General features: G+C 38.8%; 1 protein-coding gene across 1 annotated transcript in view; it reads left to right on the top strand.

Annotated features, from left to right (window-relative positions):
- Positions 1–14,275, top strand: part of HEPH (hephaestin) — a 180,470-nt gene extending 166,195 nt beyond the window's left edge. The window contains 6 exon segments of the mRNA XM_070462018.1: positions 1,683–1,789; positions 3,050–3,275; positions 5,716–5,855; positions 7,167–7,329; positions 10,500–10,544; positions 13,319–14,275. Coding sequence (XP_070318119.1) covers positions 1,683–1,789; positions 3,050–3,275; positions 5,716–5,855; positions 7,167–7,329; positions 10,500–10,544; positions 13,319–13,551 — 914 coding nt within the window. The 3' untranslated portion in view covers positions 13,552–14,275.
- Positions 14,276–14,796: the final 521 nt, after the last annotated feature.

Consider the following 14,796-nt stretch of genomic DNA (forward strand, 5'->3'; position numbering starts at 1 on the left):
TGAAAGGTGAGTGTAAAGAAAGACAGTCTGGTAGTGAGGGCTGCTGGCATTCTTCTGCTGTCTTTTTTGGCCATGGGAATTCTCTCTTGATTCCTAGCTGTGCCAGATTGGAGTGATGTGGGTAAGATACTTCTTACATTTACTTATTTGCCTATCTTCAATTATTTTGCCACACTGGGTTGTTACACATTCTTTGTGTTGTGGAACTCTCTCAGAGCTATTACATCGGTCTATAGTTGACTATTCCTTGTTTTGGTGGTTATTGTAGGGAGAAGTGAGTATTGGGATCCCCTTAGTCTGCTATCTTCTGACATCACTTGTGAATAATCTGGTTTGTATAAAATATTCAGAATAATAAAACTATTGAGACATAAAGTAGATTAGTGGTTGTCCAGGGCTTGGGTGTGAGATGGATTAGAGAATGAGGCTAAGGAGTGCTGGGACTTTCTTAATGGTAATAATATTCCTAAAACTGACTGTGGTGATGATTGCAAAATTTTATGGATATACTAAAAATAATTGATTTGTATTCTTTACATGTGTGAATTTTTTTGTTTTGAAAATACCTCAATAAAGATGTTATAAGATTAATATGATATCAATTGGAAGATGGATTGAAGAGAGTCAGAGTTGTAGACAGAGAAACAAGTTAGGAAGTTTTGTATTAGTCCAGTCTTTAAAATAAGAATCTAAACTGGAGCGAAAATATAAGGAATTGGAAGGAAGAGAATATGGTTATAAAATATAATGTAGAGGTTCAATCAGTAAGACTTGCCATTTAGTTGGATTTTAAATGCATGAGAGTGGGGAGACAAAGTAAACTCAATTTTTGAATCTGGGTAATTAGGAAGATTTTTATGTCATCACTAGATACTGGGAGTACAGACTGAGTAATAGCATTTTTTTTTTTCCAAAGGAGGAAAGTGAATTCATAACAATTTTAGTTTTTTATGTGTTGTCAGGTCAACTTTCAAAAGACGTCCAGTATCTTTGATTTACAAAATTATGTTAACTTCATATATGCAGCATTGTGATTCAGTGTTTTGCATATTATTCTCCATTGTATGGTATTATTAGATAATTATGATTCCTTGTGCTATACAGTATATTGTTGTAGCTCACCTATTTTATGCATGGTAGTTCATTTCTGTTAATCCCATTAAATACATAAATAAAAAATTCCAGTATATGATTGAAAGTTTTGAATTACAGCTTAATGACAAGAAAGATCTGGCTAACTATTTGAGCCATCAATACACAGAAATTAAAACTGACATCAGAAAGATGGCTGAAAGCTTCTGTGGGGAGCATATGGAAAAATAGGAGAAGAGGACTAGAGACAGAACCTTGAACAGCTGCATTTAGGAAGCATCAGCAGGAAAAGGAGATCAGAACAGAGTTAAAGAAGGAAGGACATGATAAACAGGGAGAACAGTAGTAGAGCTGCCTTACTAGAAGATTGGACCTGGATCTTTAAAGACAAGGACAGTAAAAGAGAAGCTGAGGGTATCCCAGGAGGGAGAAAAATAAAGTCACAAAAATAAAATGAATACTGGTATTAAAATGATGGAGAAATATCTTAAAGGTAGTGGGACTCACCTGCCACAGTCTTTTAAGGATATCTGGGAACTGGGAGACATTTCTGACCTGGTCCAACTGGAGATTTCTGTTATTCTTTCTAGGTGAGGTTCTCACTTATCAATGGAACATTCCAGAGAGATCTGGCCCTGGTCTCAATGATTCTGCTTGTGTTTCTTGGATCTACTATTCTGCAGTGGATCCCATCAAGGTAAAGACAATATTGGCTTATTGGAGATGTCTCAGAAATGAGCAGACTGCATAGCAAAATGAAGCTATTAAACAGATGTGGTAAAGAGCCTAATACTGAAGTCCAGAGACTGGAGGAAATTCCTCAAATCCTGAGCTTATTTTAATAGGTAGAAGGAGAGATAAAATGATTAGGTAGCACCCATGTTTGTTCTGAGGATTTTCTTCCTTGTTTCTTCTTCTTGGATAGTATAAGGCAGTATGTTATCACTTTAGGAACTTAGAATTGGTTGTCAAGAGATTGGGTTTCTAGCCCAGATTTGGTTCTGTCCTATCTTTGGGTTGACTTTGGGCAAGTCATTCTGTCTCATTCATTTCTCATCTGGAAAAAGCTAATCTGTGTAGCCACCCATCAACAGCCAGATGTCAGTAATCACTTATTGAGAGCCTACTACATTTTAGTCATTTTACCTGGCTCTTTTGATGATAAAAATATAAGATTCAGTTCCCATCTTAAAAGAGTGTGATCTATAATAGCTGTGGGGAACAGATGAATATAAACATAATATTAGCATTGAATATATAAAATATAAGTAAAATATATAATGAAGCTAGGTCTCTCCCTCATGGCAAGTGATGTTTTACCAACTGAGCTACACGGGAAGCCATATATACATACATACACACACACACACACACACACACACACACACATTTAAACATAGCAGAGTGTTAGCAACTACTTAAAACTATTTAATAGGAAGTGCTATGGGAGCCCATGAAAGAGTGATTCATTCTGCTTGGAGGAGAATGAAAGGGAAACTAGAGAAGGCAATGTGATGATAAGTAGATGTACTTTGAGCTTTAAAAATGGAATCAGGGGCTGTGTGTAGTAAGATCCTTTCCTTCATTAAAAATATCTTTTACAAAAAAAAAAATGGAATAGTAGTATAACATAAGGTAAGGGATATGGTGGAGGAGTGGGCATTACAAGGAAGAAGAAACAACCTGAGAAAAGGCACTGGGTTGTGAAAGTGATTGGTGGGTTTGGAGATCAATGAATATTCCAGCAGAGATAAATCATAGGTGAGATAGCATATCTTACCTGTGCCCCAAGGTGGTTGTGAGGATGAATTCAGATAATACAGTTGAGCCTCTTATAAATACAAGGCATTATGATAAAGCGCTGAGGACACAGTGGGCTTGGATGTCAGCCTATCTCCCTGTACAGCACCTATTGCGCAGGAACAACTCCATCTGTTCATTCCTTCCCCATCCTCAGGACATGTACAGTGGCCTGGTGGGACCCTTGGCCATCTGCCGAAAAGGCATCCTGGAGCCCTACGGAGGACGACGTGACATGGACCGAGAATTTGCCTTGTTATTCTTGATTTTTGATGAGAACAAGTCTTGGTATCTGGAGGAGAATGTGAAAACTTATGGTCCCCAGGATCCAGGCCGTGTTAACCTGCAGGATGAGGCGTTCTTGGAGAGCAATAAAATGCATGGTCTGTAGAAAGAAACGTATCCTATTTCCAAAGAAATTCTTACTGGTTTCATGGAGATATTTTTGGTAGGCCCATCACAACCTAAAGGAACATAATCTCTGAAAGGTTAGAAAGGTGGAATGGGGACACATTAGAAGGAATGTCTAGTACTACAGTATTATCTATAATGTGGTTCAAGTTAGATCAGGTGCTCAGAAAGCAAGAAGCTGACTCTATAAAGTTGCTGTGGTAACATGAACACATTTTAACCTGTTAGAGAGTGCAAGGCAGACATTTATGACCCTTAATGTACCTGGTGTCCTGGCTTATTAGGGCCTCTCTATTTAAAGATTCTGAATTTAGTTTCTGAATATTATCTTATTTCCTTGCCACTGTGAATCTGAGATATGTTTTCTCAGTGGATTCTTTTTTTTTTTTTTTGGATTCTAATATAGATAAATGAAGGGCAGCTTGTATTTTAATCTATTTTTGAAACAATGGTTATATTTACAGACAGAAGGATTGGAGAGAGAGCCTCAAAGAGCAGCATACTGGGTTATATTACAAATAAGAACGTTTTTAATGCTCAAATGGATTTTGGAGGGGAATTGTGCACCCAAACCTTCCTTTGTTCTACAGATTTGTGTATCTTTAAACAATAGAGAAAATCTCAAATAAGAGGAAGAGTTTAAGTGCAGGGGAATGTAGTAGTGCAATATTTCTTTGATTTGAGGGTAAATTGCAGCTTTGATAGTGACTCTACTGAAACTCAAAAGTAGTCTCTCTTTGTCACACAAATTATGGCTATGTCCCCTCGATGGAAATATGAGTGATTCACATTGGATCTGATGATTCACAGACTTTACAGAATGACTTTTTAGCTCCTCTCAAATCTGAGAAATAAATTGCCCAAAGCCAAATGGAATGAGGATACAGATCTTGCTAGTGTAGGAGTTTGGCTAATGCTCATTTCCATCCGGTGTTTAAGTGTTTATTCATCCAACTCTTCAGGTATCAGTCTACCTCTCTATCAAGTATTTACTGAATAGTCTCTGAATGTTGGCATTAGAGATAAAAAAGTAATGTTGGAGTCTGAGGGAAAATAAATAAGACCCTTACTTCCCTTCTAGATTTCTGAACTAATTGAGAAAGAGACAGAGATGCTTAATTAAGATCAAATGTGAACTTACTGAGAAAGCTAGTTGCAAACTGAATTTAGTTTTATAGCAAAATGGGCCTGCTAATACTCCACCAACAATGGATAGATTTTCTGTCCTGTTATTGACATAGAGGAAAAAAAAAAAAAAAACAGCCCTCCTTCTTTACAGGGGCAAAATCTTCCCCATGATGGAATAACAAATCCATTTGCACCACTTCCTGTGGTCTGATCAAAGAGAGCGAAGATTCAGAATGGGGCTGAGTTGAGTATATTTAGCTCCTTTCTCAAATAAAAAATTTGACTAGAGTAAATAGACAGGCTATAAATGTTCCTTCCATTATTTCCTCTCTTGGATGAAGAGTATAAATTATCTTCCCTCTATGAGAATATTAAAAGTGGACAAGTGTATCTTGGGTACGCTCTTGAAAGTGTGAATGAACACAGTGCTGAATGGTTTATTATCTTTAGAGCAAGAGATGTGTCCTGGGAAGAAGCAGATTGGAAGTCCCATGCATTAATATAATTATTAATTCCAAGAATGTGACAAGTATTTTTTAACATATATTGTAGGATCAGGTGTCTGCTTGGTATTCTGAATAATACAAGTGCAGTATTATAGTATATACACTTATTTCCTGCTTACTAAAAACCTTCAACCTATTTGGGGATATGAAATTCCACAAATTAAAAGATAGATAAATGTAGAAGGCAGTTTCTAGTGAGTTCCAAAGAGTGATACAGATAGTACTGGAGGAGTTTAGATGTGGAAGGGGATGCAGCGAATGAGGGGTACTAAGAGGGAAAAGGTCAGGAAACTATTGTTAGAAGAAGTGAAAGTGTGACTGGGCTTTGAAAAGATGAGTAAAAGGAAGAATTTTTGAGAAGGGAGATCAGAAACATGAGCAAGAACACAAAGAACATGAATAAGGGACCAAAATAGGGGATGGTTAAGAAATTACCCTAATTGAAATATGTTAGATAGTGTTAGACACATCTGGGAAAGCTTGGGACTATATTTTGAAGGACCTTGTTGGTCTAAGGAGTCATGGACTTGATCTTTTGGGCGGGGGAGGGGCAGCTATTAAGGTATTTTAAGCAGCAGAATGACATGGTCATACTAGTTATTAGAGAGACCACTCTTATAGCACCAATGTGGGAGATAGATTAGAGAGGGACAAATGGAATAGAAAAGAGAGAAACTAGGAGGATACTGCTGTCATCAGAGATGATAGGGATTATCTTTATGGTAGTGGCAGTGTAAGTTGAAATGAAATATACAAAATGCTTTTTCTTCTCTTACAGCCATTAATGGAAAGCTCTATGCCAACCTCATGGGGCTTACAATGTACCAAGGAGAACGAGTGGCCTGGTACATGATGGCAATGGGGCAAGATATTGACCTACACACTGTCCATTTCCATGCAGAAAGCTTTCTCTACCAGGTGAGCTGGAAAGAAGGCTGAGTCCCTCAGGGGTGATTATAGGAGTGATTTGATATCCATTAAAAAAGAAGAGAAAAGCAAGAAACAAGATAATAATCAGTTAAAAGATGAAAGGTATTGTACATGGAATATTGAGCAGAGAAATCTAGTTTGGGTTTGTATCCCAAGGTCAGTCATTGTCCTCCAAGCCTTATCTTTCCCCTTCGATATAGAAGAAATGAGTGGCTCATTATGGGATAAGAAGACCAAAGGAATAAATGTTATTGGATCTCAGTCAGGGGCTTGAGACCCAGTGAGCAGTCATCCTAAGAGCAAGAAATTTAAAAGAAGTGGTCACAATCTCTAAAAGTCCTTAATCCATTCCTGAACTTCAATTTAGGAACCACATTGGACATGTGGGCTTTGAAGATTTTGTCTTAGGAAAAGGGGTTAGAGTTGTAGGCATTAACGAGTGGACTTGCTGGCAAAGGGCCATATAGTCAAAACTATGGTTTTTCCAGTAGTCATGTATGGATGTGAGAGTTGGACCATAAAGAAGGCTGAACACTGAAAAATGATGCTTTCAATCTGTGGTGCTAGAGAAAATTCTTGAAAGTCCCTCAGGCAGTAAGGAGATCAAACCAGTTAATCCTTAAGGAAATCAACCCTGAATATTCATTGGAAGGACTGATACTGAAGCTGAAGCTCCAACTTTGGCCACCTGATGCAAAGAGCTGACTCACTGGAAAAGACCCTGATGCTGGGGAAGATTGAGGGCAGGAGGAGAGGGGAGCAACAGAGAGTGAGATGGTTGGATGGCATCACTGACTCAATGAGCATGAGTTTGAGCAACTTTGGGAGATAGTGAAGGACAGGGAAGCCTGGCATGCTGAAGTCAGTGGGGTCTCAAATAGTTGGACACAACTTAGCGACTGAATAACATAAAATATTTAGAAATGATGATAAAGGTAGTGGCATGGAAGATAAAGCAAACTGAGTTTTATTTCTTAAGGAAATACGTGGATCTTTCCTAGGGGTCAAGGCTTAAACCTGCTAAAATGTATGGCTATACTAGTTTTTAGCCCCCTAATGAGAGCTGAAATGGATTTTACTTTGGGTCACTTTGAGAAAAGTAGGAAGAGAGAGTCTCCTCTGTTGAGCCAGGTTGTATGGGTTGATTCATAGAGAAGATGGATAAGGTAGAATCTTTTAGCTGCTCTCTTGGAGTCCTATTTACCTAATGTGGATACCAAAGCCTTATACTTTCTATAAACTCTAAGATGATTGCTATATCCTTCACTTTTTCTCTCCCACCACCAATCTCTTTTGCAGAGTGGAGAGAGCTACCGGGCAGATGTAGTGGATTTGTTTCCAGGGACCTTTGAGGTTGTGGAGATGGTGGCCAGCAACCCTGGGACATGGCTGCTTCACTGTCATGTTACTGACCATGTCCATGCTGGCATGGAGACCATCTTTACGGTCTTGTCCCAAAGAGGTAAAGCCTAACTATGCCATCTTCTAGTGCTGTATCTAGTCTGTAAGAACCAGAAAAATCCCAAGAAGTCTCTTGCATCTGTCTTCTGATCCCAATAAGTACCAGGCTTTAAAACAGAACCGACCCCCTAGGTGTTCTCTCAACCTTGTTGCTCCTCCGCTCATGCCTCCTAATTTCTTCAACATCTATTGAGCTCACATGAATTGACTCAGCCTGAAACTGACTGGGCTCTAGGCATTGATGTTTAGTATAGATTTGCTTCCTTTTAACACATTTAATTTGTATATAAATTTATTACTTTAGAATTTATTAGGTACTAGCTAGTTCAAGGAATGTTGTTAATGAGTTTTTTTTCCTAAAAGAAGAAATATAATTTCAACAGCTACCCCTTAATTGGTTTGTTTTGTGGAGACTGTCAAAGGCTGAAAAGAGATAATTAGCCTTCAACTACAACTAATCCCAGACAGATTCTACCAAGGGTGGTAAAAAGTTTTCCTGTATTTGTTATATGGAGAAGTAATAGCCAGGGTAGTTTCTTTACCAATCTTTATTCATCACCAAGAACATAGAAGAGTAGGTTGTGTTGAATTTTGTGTCTTTGGGCCATTAAAGGGTTGAGTCTCACTTCTTAAGCCTCTGAACCTGAGTCCAGTACTCATCATTATTCCCCTCCCAAGAGGCCCAATAGAAACTCTTAGGGCCCACAGAAATTCAGGGAGGTATGTATCTATGTATGTATGAATTTATCTATCTATCTATCTATCTATCTATTTATTTATTTAAAGTCACGCTGTTTTGAAAACTGGTAATATTGAGAGGGACTTCCCTGATAGCTCAGTTGGTAAAGAATCCACCTACAATGCAGGAGACTCTGGTTCAATTCCTGGGTCTGGGAAGATCCCCTGGAGAAAGGATAGGCTACCCACTCCAGTATTCTTGGGCTTCCCTTGTGACTCAGCTGGTAAATAATCCACCTGCAATGCGGGAGACCTTGCTTTTATTCCTGGGTTGGGAAGATCCCCTGGAGAAGGGAAAGGCTACCCACACCAGTAGTCTGGCTTGGAGAATTCCATGGACTGTATAGTCCATGGGGTCGCAAAGAGTCGGACATGACTGAGCGACTTTCACTTTCACTTCACTTAATATTGAGGTAGGTATTCTGGGATTCCTTGCCACTGGCATTCTATCAGCATGAATATAAAGTGGGGAAATGTCTTTAGGCATTCAAATAGGACTATCAAACCATGGTAGAAAATACAACTCTGCCATTTAACCCCAGGAAAGAAGACAAATGATTGTACATTATCATTTCCTATATCTTTGGAAAACTTTGTTCTCTGGTAACATACTGCTAGAATGTGTCTTCTAGCTACTGCTGTAGTACTACTACCTACCTCACAGAGAAGCACATATAATTCTTTAGTGTGTTCTGTCAGTCCTTAGAACCAAAGTCAAGTAGTGAGTTGTTGTATCATCAAGATCCTATAGATCCAGAGGAATAGATTGTCTCCACGTGTAAAGGCAGGTCATCTCAAATATGGGCCATTTACTAGATAAGACACTGCATCAATACGTGTCATCAAGAACTTCCATAAACAAGACTAGCTCATATCTCTTTTTAATAATGAGCCAGTCCATAATTTAACCTATTTGCCTTTTGCTTGTTTGACACCTTATAGTCTAATGTGATATTGTTCCAATTACATATGAACTAACCAGGTCAACCAGAGAGAAGAGCTGAAGGCAGATAGGGAATAAAAGACTGATTGTTGGAAAAAGCTTCCTGTGGAAGAAGCAGGGGACGAAAGCCGAAGCTACAATATAAGATTAGAGTGGAGTAGGGTCATTTTTCTACTAACAGGAGAGAGGAAAGGATCAATGTGTAGGTTTGGGTGAGAGGCTTGACAGAAAGGTAGACTATTTCTGTCTGATAGGCTGTGTTTCATCTGTAATGAAGTGAAAGACAGATGGGAGGGTAAGGGATTTGAGAAAAGTGGACAAAGATTTGAAATAACCACTCTTGGAAGTGGGGGGCAAAAGTTACTCTGAGTGGTGGAAGATAAGTTAATTAATGCCAATCAGCTTCGATGACTTAAATTTGTACCCAAAGAATACATACTTATACTTAAAGAAAGAGAATACTTATATTTACAATTGTATGATGTTTCTCCACCAGCATTCAGGATATATATAAAAGAAAATATAGTTACTGGGGCTTCAGCAAATGATTATAACGGTCCAGGTAAGTTAGTAGTTGAAGTGATAAACAATGGAGTTGTTGACCAGGAATGGAAGGAAAAACAGGATGAAGCTGGTGAGTTGGGAAAAAAATTAAACTGTCCAAGATCTAGAGCCCTTCATGAGAGGATAAAATAACAGGTTAAATGGAGTAAGTAGCATTAGAACATAGAATAGCAGAGCATTGTTAGACATTTGAGATGAAGCAGTTATGCATAATTAGGGCAATTTGACCAGAGTTAGAGTATATTAGAAATTTGTTGGAGTTAAGAGGTCCAAAACTGTGAGACTTGAGTGTTAGATAGGTCAATACCTGCAGTGGAAATTGAGGACAATAAAGACTGAGCCACATACCAAAGACTTCCATGAATGAAGAGAACTGCTAGGTAGCAGTGATAAGAAGTGGTTGTGGTTTTTTCTAGCCAAATAATGAGCCTCAAAAGACATGGATATTTGCAAAAAGGGGATGAATAATATGTAATTTCAAGATAGTATTGAGAGGATGCAAAGGAAATGTTGTCCTCAGAGAAGAGTTCAGACCCTGTAAAGCAAGAAGAGGAAGAAATAGTCAGAGAGATTTAATATATAGGGATGGGTTTGACCAAGAGTAGGGGCTTCCTGAAGGAAAGCTGGAAAAGTGTGGCAAAAATAATAATGAAGATAACGTGCCAATAAATATGTAAGTATTGGTAGAGTGGTGATTTACCTTTTGGACTTCCAAGCCTATACACTTGTTCATATTTGTATCAATGTTAAAAAATCAAATCCACATACCAATACTGACTTTGCCTACAAGCTAGTTAATTCCAGTCACCTCCATTTTGCTTACTATATCACAGAGAGTTCCCTCCAGTCAATGCTAACTTCCTATAACAAGTCTGTGAATAGGTAGGAAGAATAATAGGACTAACCTCTTTTTTTTTTCCCTCCAGAACACTTAAGCACTACCACCACCATCCTTGAAGAGATTGGAAAAGGTAGGGAGAATGACACACAGATTGGGTACTTATATATGTTGTGCATTCAGGGAAAGGTGCAGTGCCTCTAGAAAATGGGTTTCACATGACTGAAAGCTGTACCACAATGCTAACAGGAAGAACCCTGAGATTTATTTAAGACTTCAGATGCAAGAAATCTAAGGTTAAGCTTCCAGTTAAGCTTCTCTCAGCAGATTTATTCTCTGACCCCCATGCCCAACCACTTCAATTGAGGAAAATGGCCTCATCTCCAGTTGAAGGCTGCTATCTTAGCCTCTCACCTAATGTGCGAGGGGGAAGAAAAGTCAAGGTCTTGCTGAGTTGTGCATAAAGCAGCTATAGCATAGATATGAATTCCCCACAAGAACAGTGTGAAACTAAGACAAATACTATTCAATCTATGGAATACTAAATAGTTGACTTTTGGGACCAGCCATTTCTACACTTCAAGAAAACAGAGATTCTTGTCCTATCCAGGCTAGGTTCAAATAATTATTTTACTTTCTTCCTCATTTGTATCTAAACTGAGAAATATTCAGAAAGTTATGAAGGTCTAGATCAGATGTTAGAGATCTTCAGTTCAGTCTGGAAATTTTTCAGGTCTATTTGGAAAACACCTGATGACCTGCCTGGGCTTCCCAGGGGACTCAGTGGTAAAGAATTTGCCTGACAGTGCAGGAGATGCAGGTTCAATCCTTGGTCTGGTAAGATCCCCTGGAGAAGAAAATGGCAACCCACTCAAGTACTCTTGCCTGGAAAAACCCCATGGACAGAGAAGCTTGGAGGGCTACAGTCTATGCGTCACAAAAGTTGGACACAACTTATTGACTGAACAATGATCTTCCTAAGTATCTTATAAACAGTCAACCAGGAAACTAGGGTATGTTCTCCAGGGGTTAGGGGATGGAAAGGTGAAGCAGAGAGATCAGAGTGCCATATATATATGTGTATGTATATACATATTTGCAGGCTTCCCTGGTTACTCAGACAGTAAAGAATCTGCCCACAATGTAGGAGACCTGGGTTCAATCCCTGAGTCGGGAAGATCCCCTGGAGAAGGAAATGGCAACCCACTCCAGTATACTTGTCTAGAGAATTCCATGGACAAAAGAGCCTGGTGAGCTACAGTCCACAGGGTCACAAAGAGTCAGACATGACTAAGTGACTAACACACACACACATACATGTTTTGTACATACATTTGTATATACATTTGTACATACCAGTATGTACATACAAGCATACATCTTCATAAGCTCTTGCTTGTTTTAAAATGTTGAACAGTGAGAAAAACCCCTCAGAACTGGTGATCTACAGAAGTCCAATATTTTCTACATGAGAAACTGAGAGATGCAAAGTGATTTTTCCAAGGTCACAAGAGAAGTAAGTAAGTGGTGGAATGTGATCTCAAGACCAGGATGTTTCCCAGGTTCTGATTGAATTCATTTTATTACATCTTCTCTCAGTTCTGTAAGAATATTGATTCATCCAATTATACATTCATCAAACATATGCTGACTGCCAGAGACACCAAAATAATAAGACATAATCACTATTTTCAAGGAGATTCAAAGTAGAATGAGATACAAAACAATAATTGTATTTCTGGATACTATATGTTATTTCTAAAGGTGGGGAAAATAGTAACAACTGATCAATTATTGTGCATTTGCTATCTTCCAAGAACTATGTTGAATATTTGTAAATATTAACTCAAACCTCACAATAAATATTAAAATTAAGCATAGTTACTATCCTCATTTTATAAAAGAGGAGACAGAAATCCAGAATTGAGGGTGGCTTGGGTCAATTGGCCCAAGAGAGTAAACTGTTGGATTACAAATAGTACAGGTGCTTTGGGCACACCAAATAGAGGACTATCATTTTTTTTCTAAGTTGTGGGGTGTGCATTTTGATATTTTACATGAATATAACCAAAACTGAGACATGTCTAGCTAAATTGAAGAAAGCTTTGCTGAGACCTATAATGTTTAAGCTGGGGATAGAATGGCAAGGAAGAAGAAAAGCTGTTCAGGCGAATGAGCAGCATGAGAAAATCTTGAAAGCCTGAAAGAAGGCTCACATATTCTGCAGAACAAGGAATTAGTTGTTATGGCTGAAGAGTAGCAATTAAGAGTAGGATAGGTTAGAACCTGATTGTGAGAATTGGAATGTCTGATTTGAGTCTGAGCCTTACTCCATGGGCTAATTGGAGATCATCAAAAGTTCATATGCTAGGAACTAAGAAAATTAGATATTTCACCTAGAAATATCAATATGACATCAGTGTTATAATGACTCAAACATGCAAGAGACCAGACAGAACAGTGGCAGGCTCTTATCATGGCCCAATTGTAAAAGTGAGTATTGATAAGCTAGATAACTAAGTCAAACTGCATTTCAGGAGATTCTACCTACTACTACTAGTTCTACCATCTGAAGCCATGCAAACCAATTCTTTTTTTGCTACATCATAAGCCTTTATATATTTTAAGAAATATGTCAAGACCCTTCTCACTCTGAGTCTTAGTTCCTTCAATGGGGGCATTGGAGCTTCAGTGCTTCCTAAGGATTTTCTCAACTATGGCATTTTGTTACGTTGATTCCCTGTAACCTTAGTCTATCATCATTGGCTGATCTTTTGAGGTTTAAGAACAGTTCTTCTATCCTATTTGAATGAGCTTATTTCTTCTCTTCCAGGGTTGATTATAAAATATGCCTTTTAAAAGTACTCTCCAGCCCATGGTTCCCATTTTCCTCTTGTTCTATTTCAGTAGCAATTCCCAGAGACATTGGAGAAGGCAATGTGAAGATGCTGGGCATGCAGATCTCTATAAAGGATATCGAGATGCTGACTTCTGTCTTGATTGCCATGGGTATCATGCTCCTGCTCATTGCTCTGGTTCTTGGCGGTGTGGTGTGGTACCAGCATCGTCAGAGAAAGTTACGGCGCAACAGGAGGTCCATCCTGGATGACAGCTTCAAGCTTCTGTCTCTCAAGCAGTAACAGCTGGATCTTGGAACTGACCATCTGGAATATACTCTCAGCAGGCCATGGACAAGGAGCTGACATACATTTAAAGGATATGGGTTGTAGAAAAGGCAGAGGAAGGAATCAAACTCATCTGAGTATTTCTTCACTTATTTATTTGTGTGGAAATTGTGTTCTTTCTTTTTCTTTAGTTTCTTTGTTCCACTTGGGCACCTGGGGCTAAGTCCCCTAGAATCTCTCATCACAAATTTCAACAGCTAGATTATATCACCCACTGACAATTGGAAGATCTGGTAATTACCAAATATGGAAACATTTTCTCACAAAGTGATGCCAAAAGTAAGGTTCATTAAGTTTATTAAGGTTCGTTAAGTTCATTAAGATTAAGTCGCTACTGCTTTCCAGAACTTAGGCAAGTTTATTCTGAACCGAGGCTAAGTGAGCTGTGACAATAATCCACATCTAAAGACTAAGAACATAGTGTAATGGGGAATGAGTAAGGTAAGATTTAAAGATCCAAATTGTATTTTTACTTTTCCTGAGGGTGGACCATTTTTGTTAAGTGGGTAAATGCAATATTGCTGTCAAGAGCAGCTACAACCTCTGGAGACAGAAACTCCTCAGGAAGCTAGTATTCCAAGTTCTTGGTACAGTTGCACTGAAGGGAATGTTAAGTGTGTCCTCTCCATGCTTTCATCAGAAGATTCTACATATTAAAGTGCTTGTTATGACACCGTAAGAGTGAACTTGTTGATTTTGATTGTCTCTGTGGTCTCTTGAAGGTTGTGACTATTGCTGAAAGAGAGCACTCGGTGAGACTGGTGGAGATGGTTAGGGGTGGGCATAGAATGGGTCTGACTATCCTTTGTGGATGCTTCAAGTTTGTGTTTGGGAAGTGAAGAAACTGTCCCAGAGGAGACCTCAAAATCCATAAGTGCCAAAAATATCCTAGATGCTAGGAAATGTTGCCAGAGGGAAATAGACGACTAAAACTAGGTTCAAACCTTTACACTGGGCAAGGAGAGGAGGGTATAGATCTAGTGAGCTCTTTTGGTAGCTGGGGATATGAGACGTCTACTTGCAATTTTGAGGGCCTCTTTATAGGGTCGGGAAGATCCCCTGGAGAAGGAAATGGCAATCCACTCCAACACTCTTGCCTGGAAAATCCCATGGATGGAGGAGCCTGATAGGCCACAGTCCATGGGGTCGCAAAGAGTTGAACACTACTGAGCGACTTCACTTCGCTTTTATAGGATAGAG

This window comes from Odocoileus virginianus, chromosome X (genome assembly GCF_023699985.2).
Source record: "Odocoileus virginianus isolate 20LAN1187 ecotype Illinois chromosome X, Ovbor_1.2, whole genome shotgun sequence".
NCBI lineage: Eukaryota > Metazoa > Chordata > Mammalia > Artiodactyla > Cervidae > Odocoileus > Odocoileus virginianus.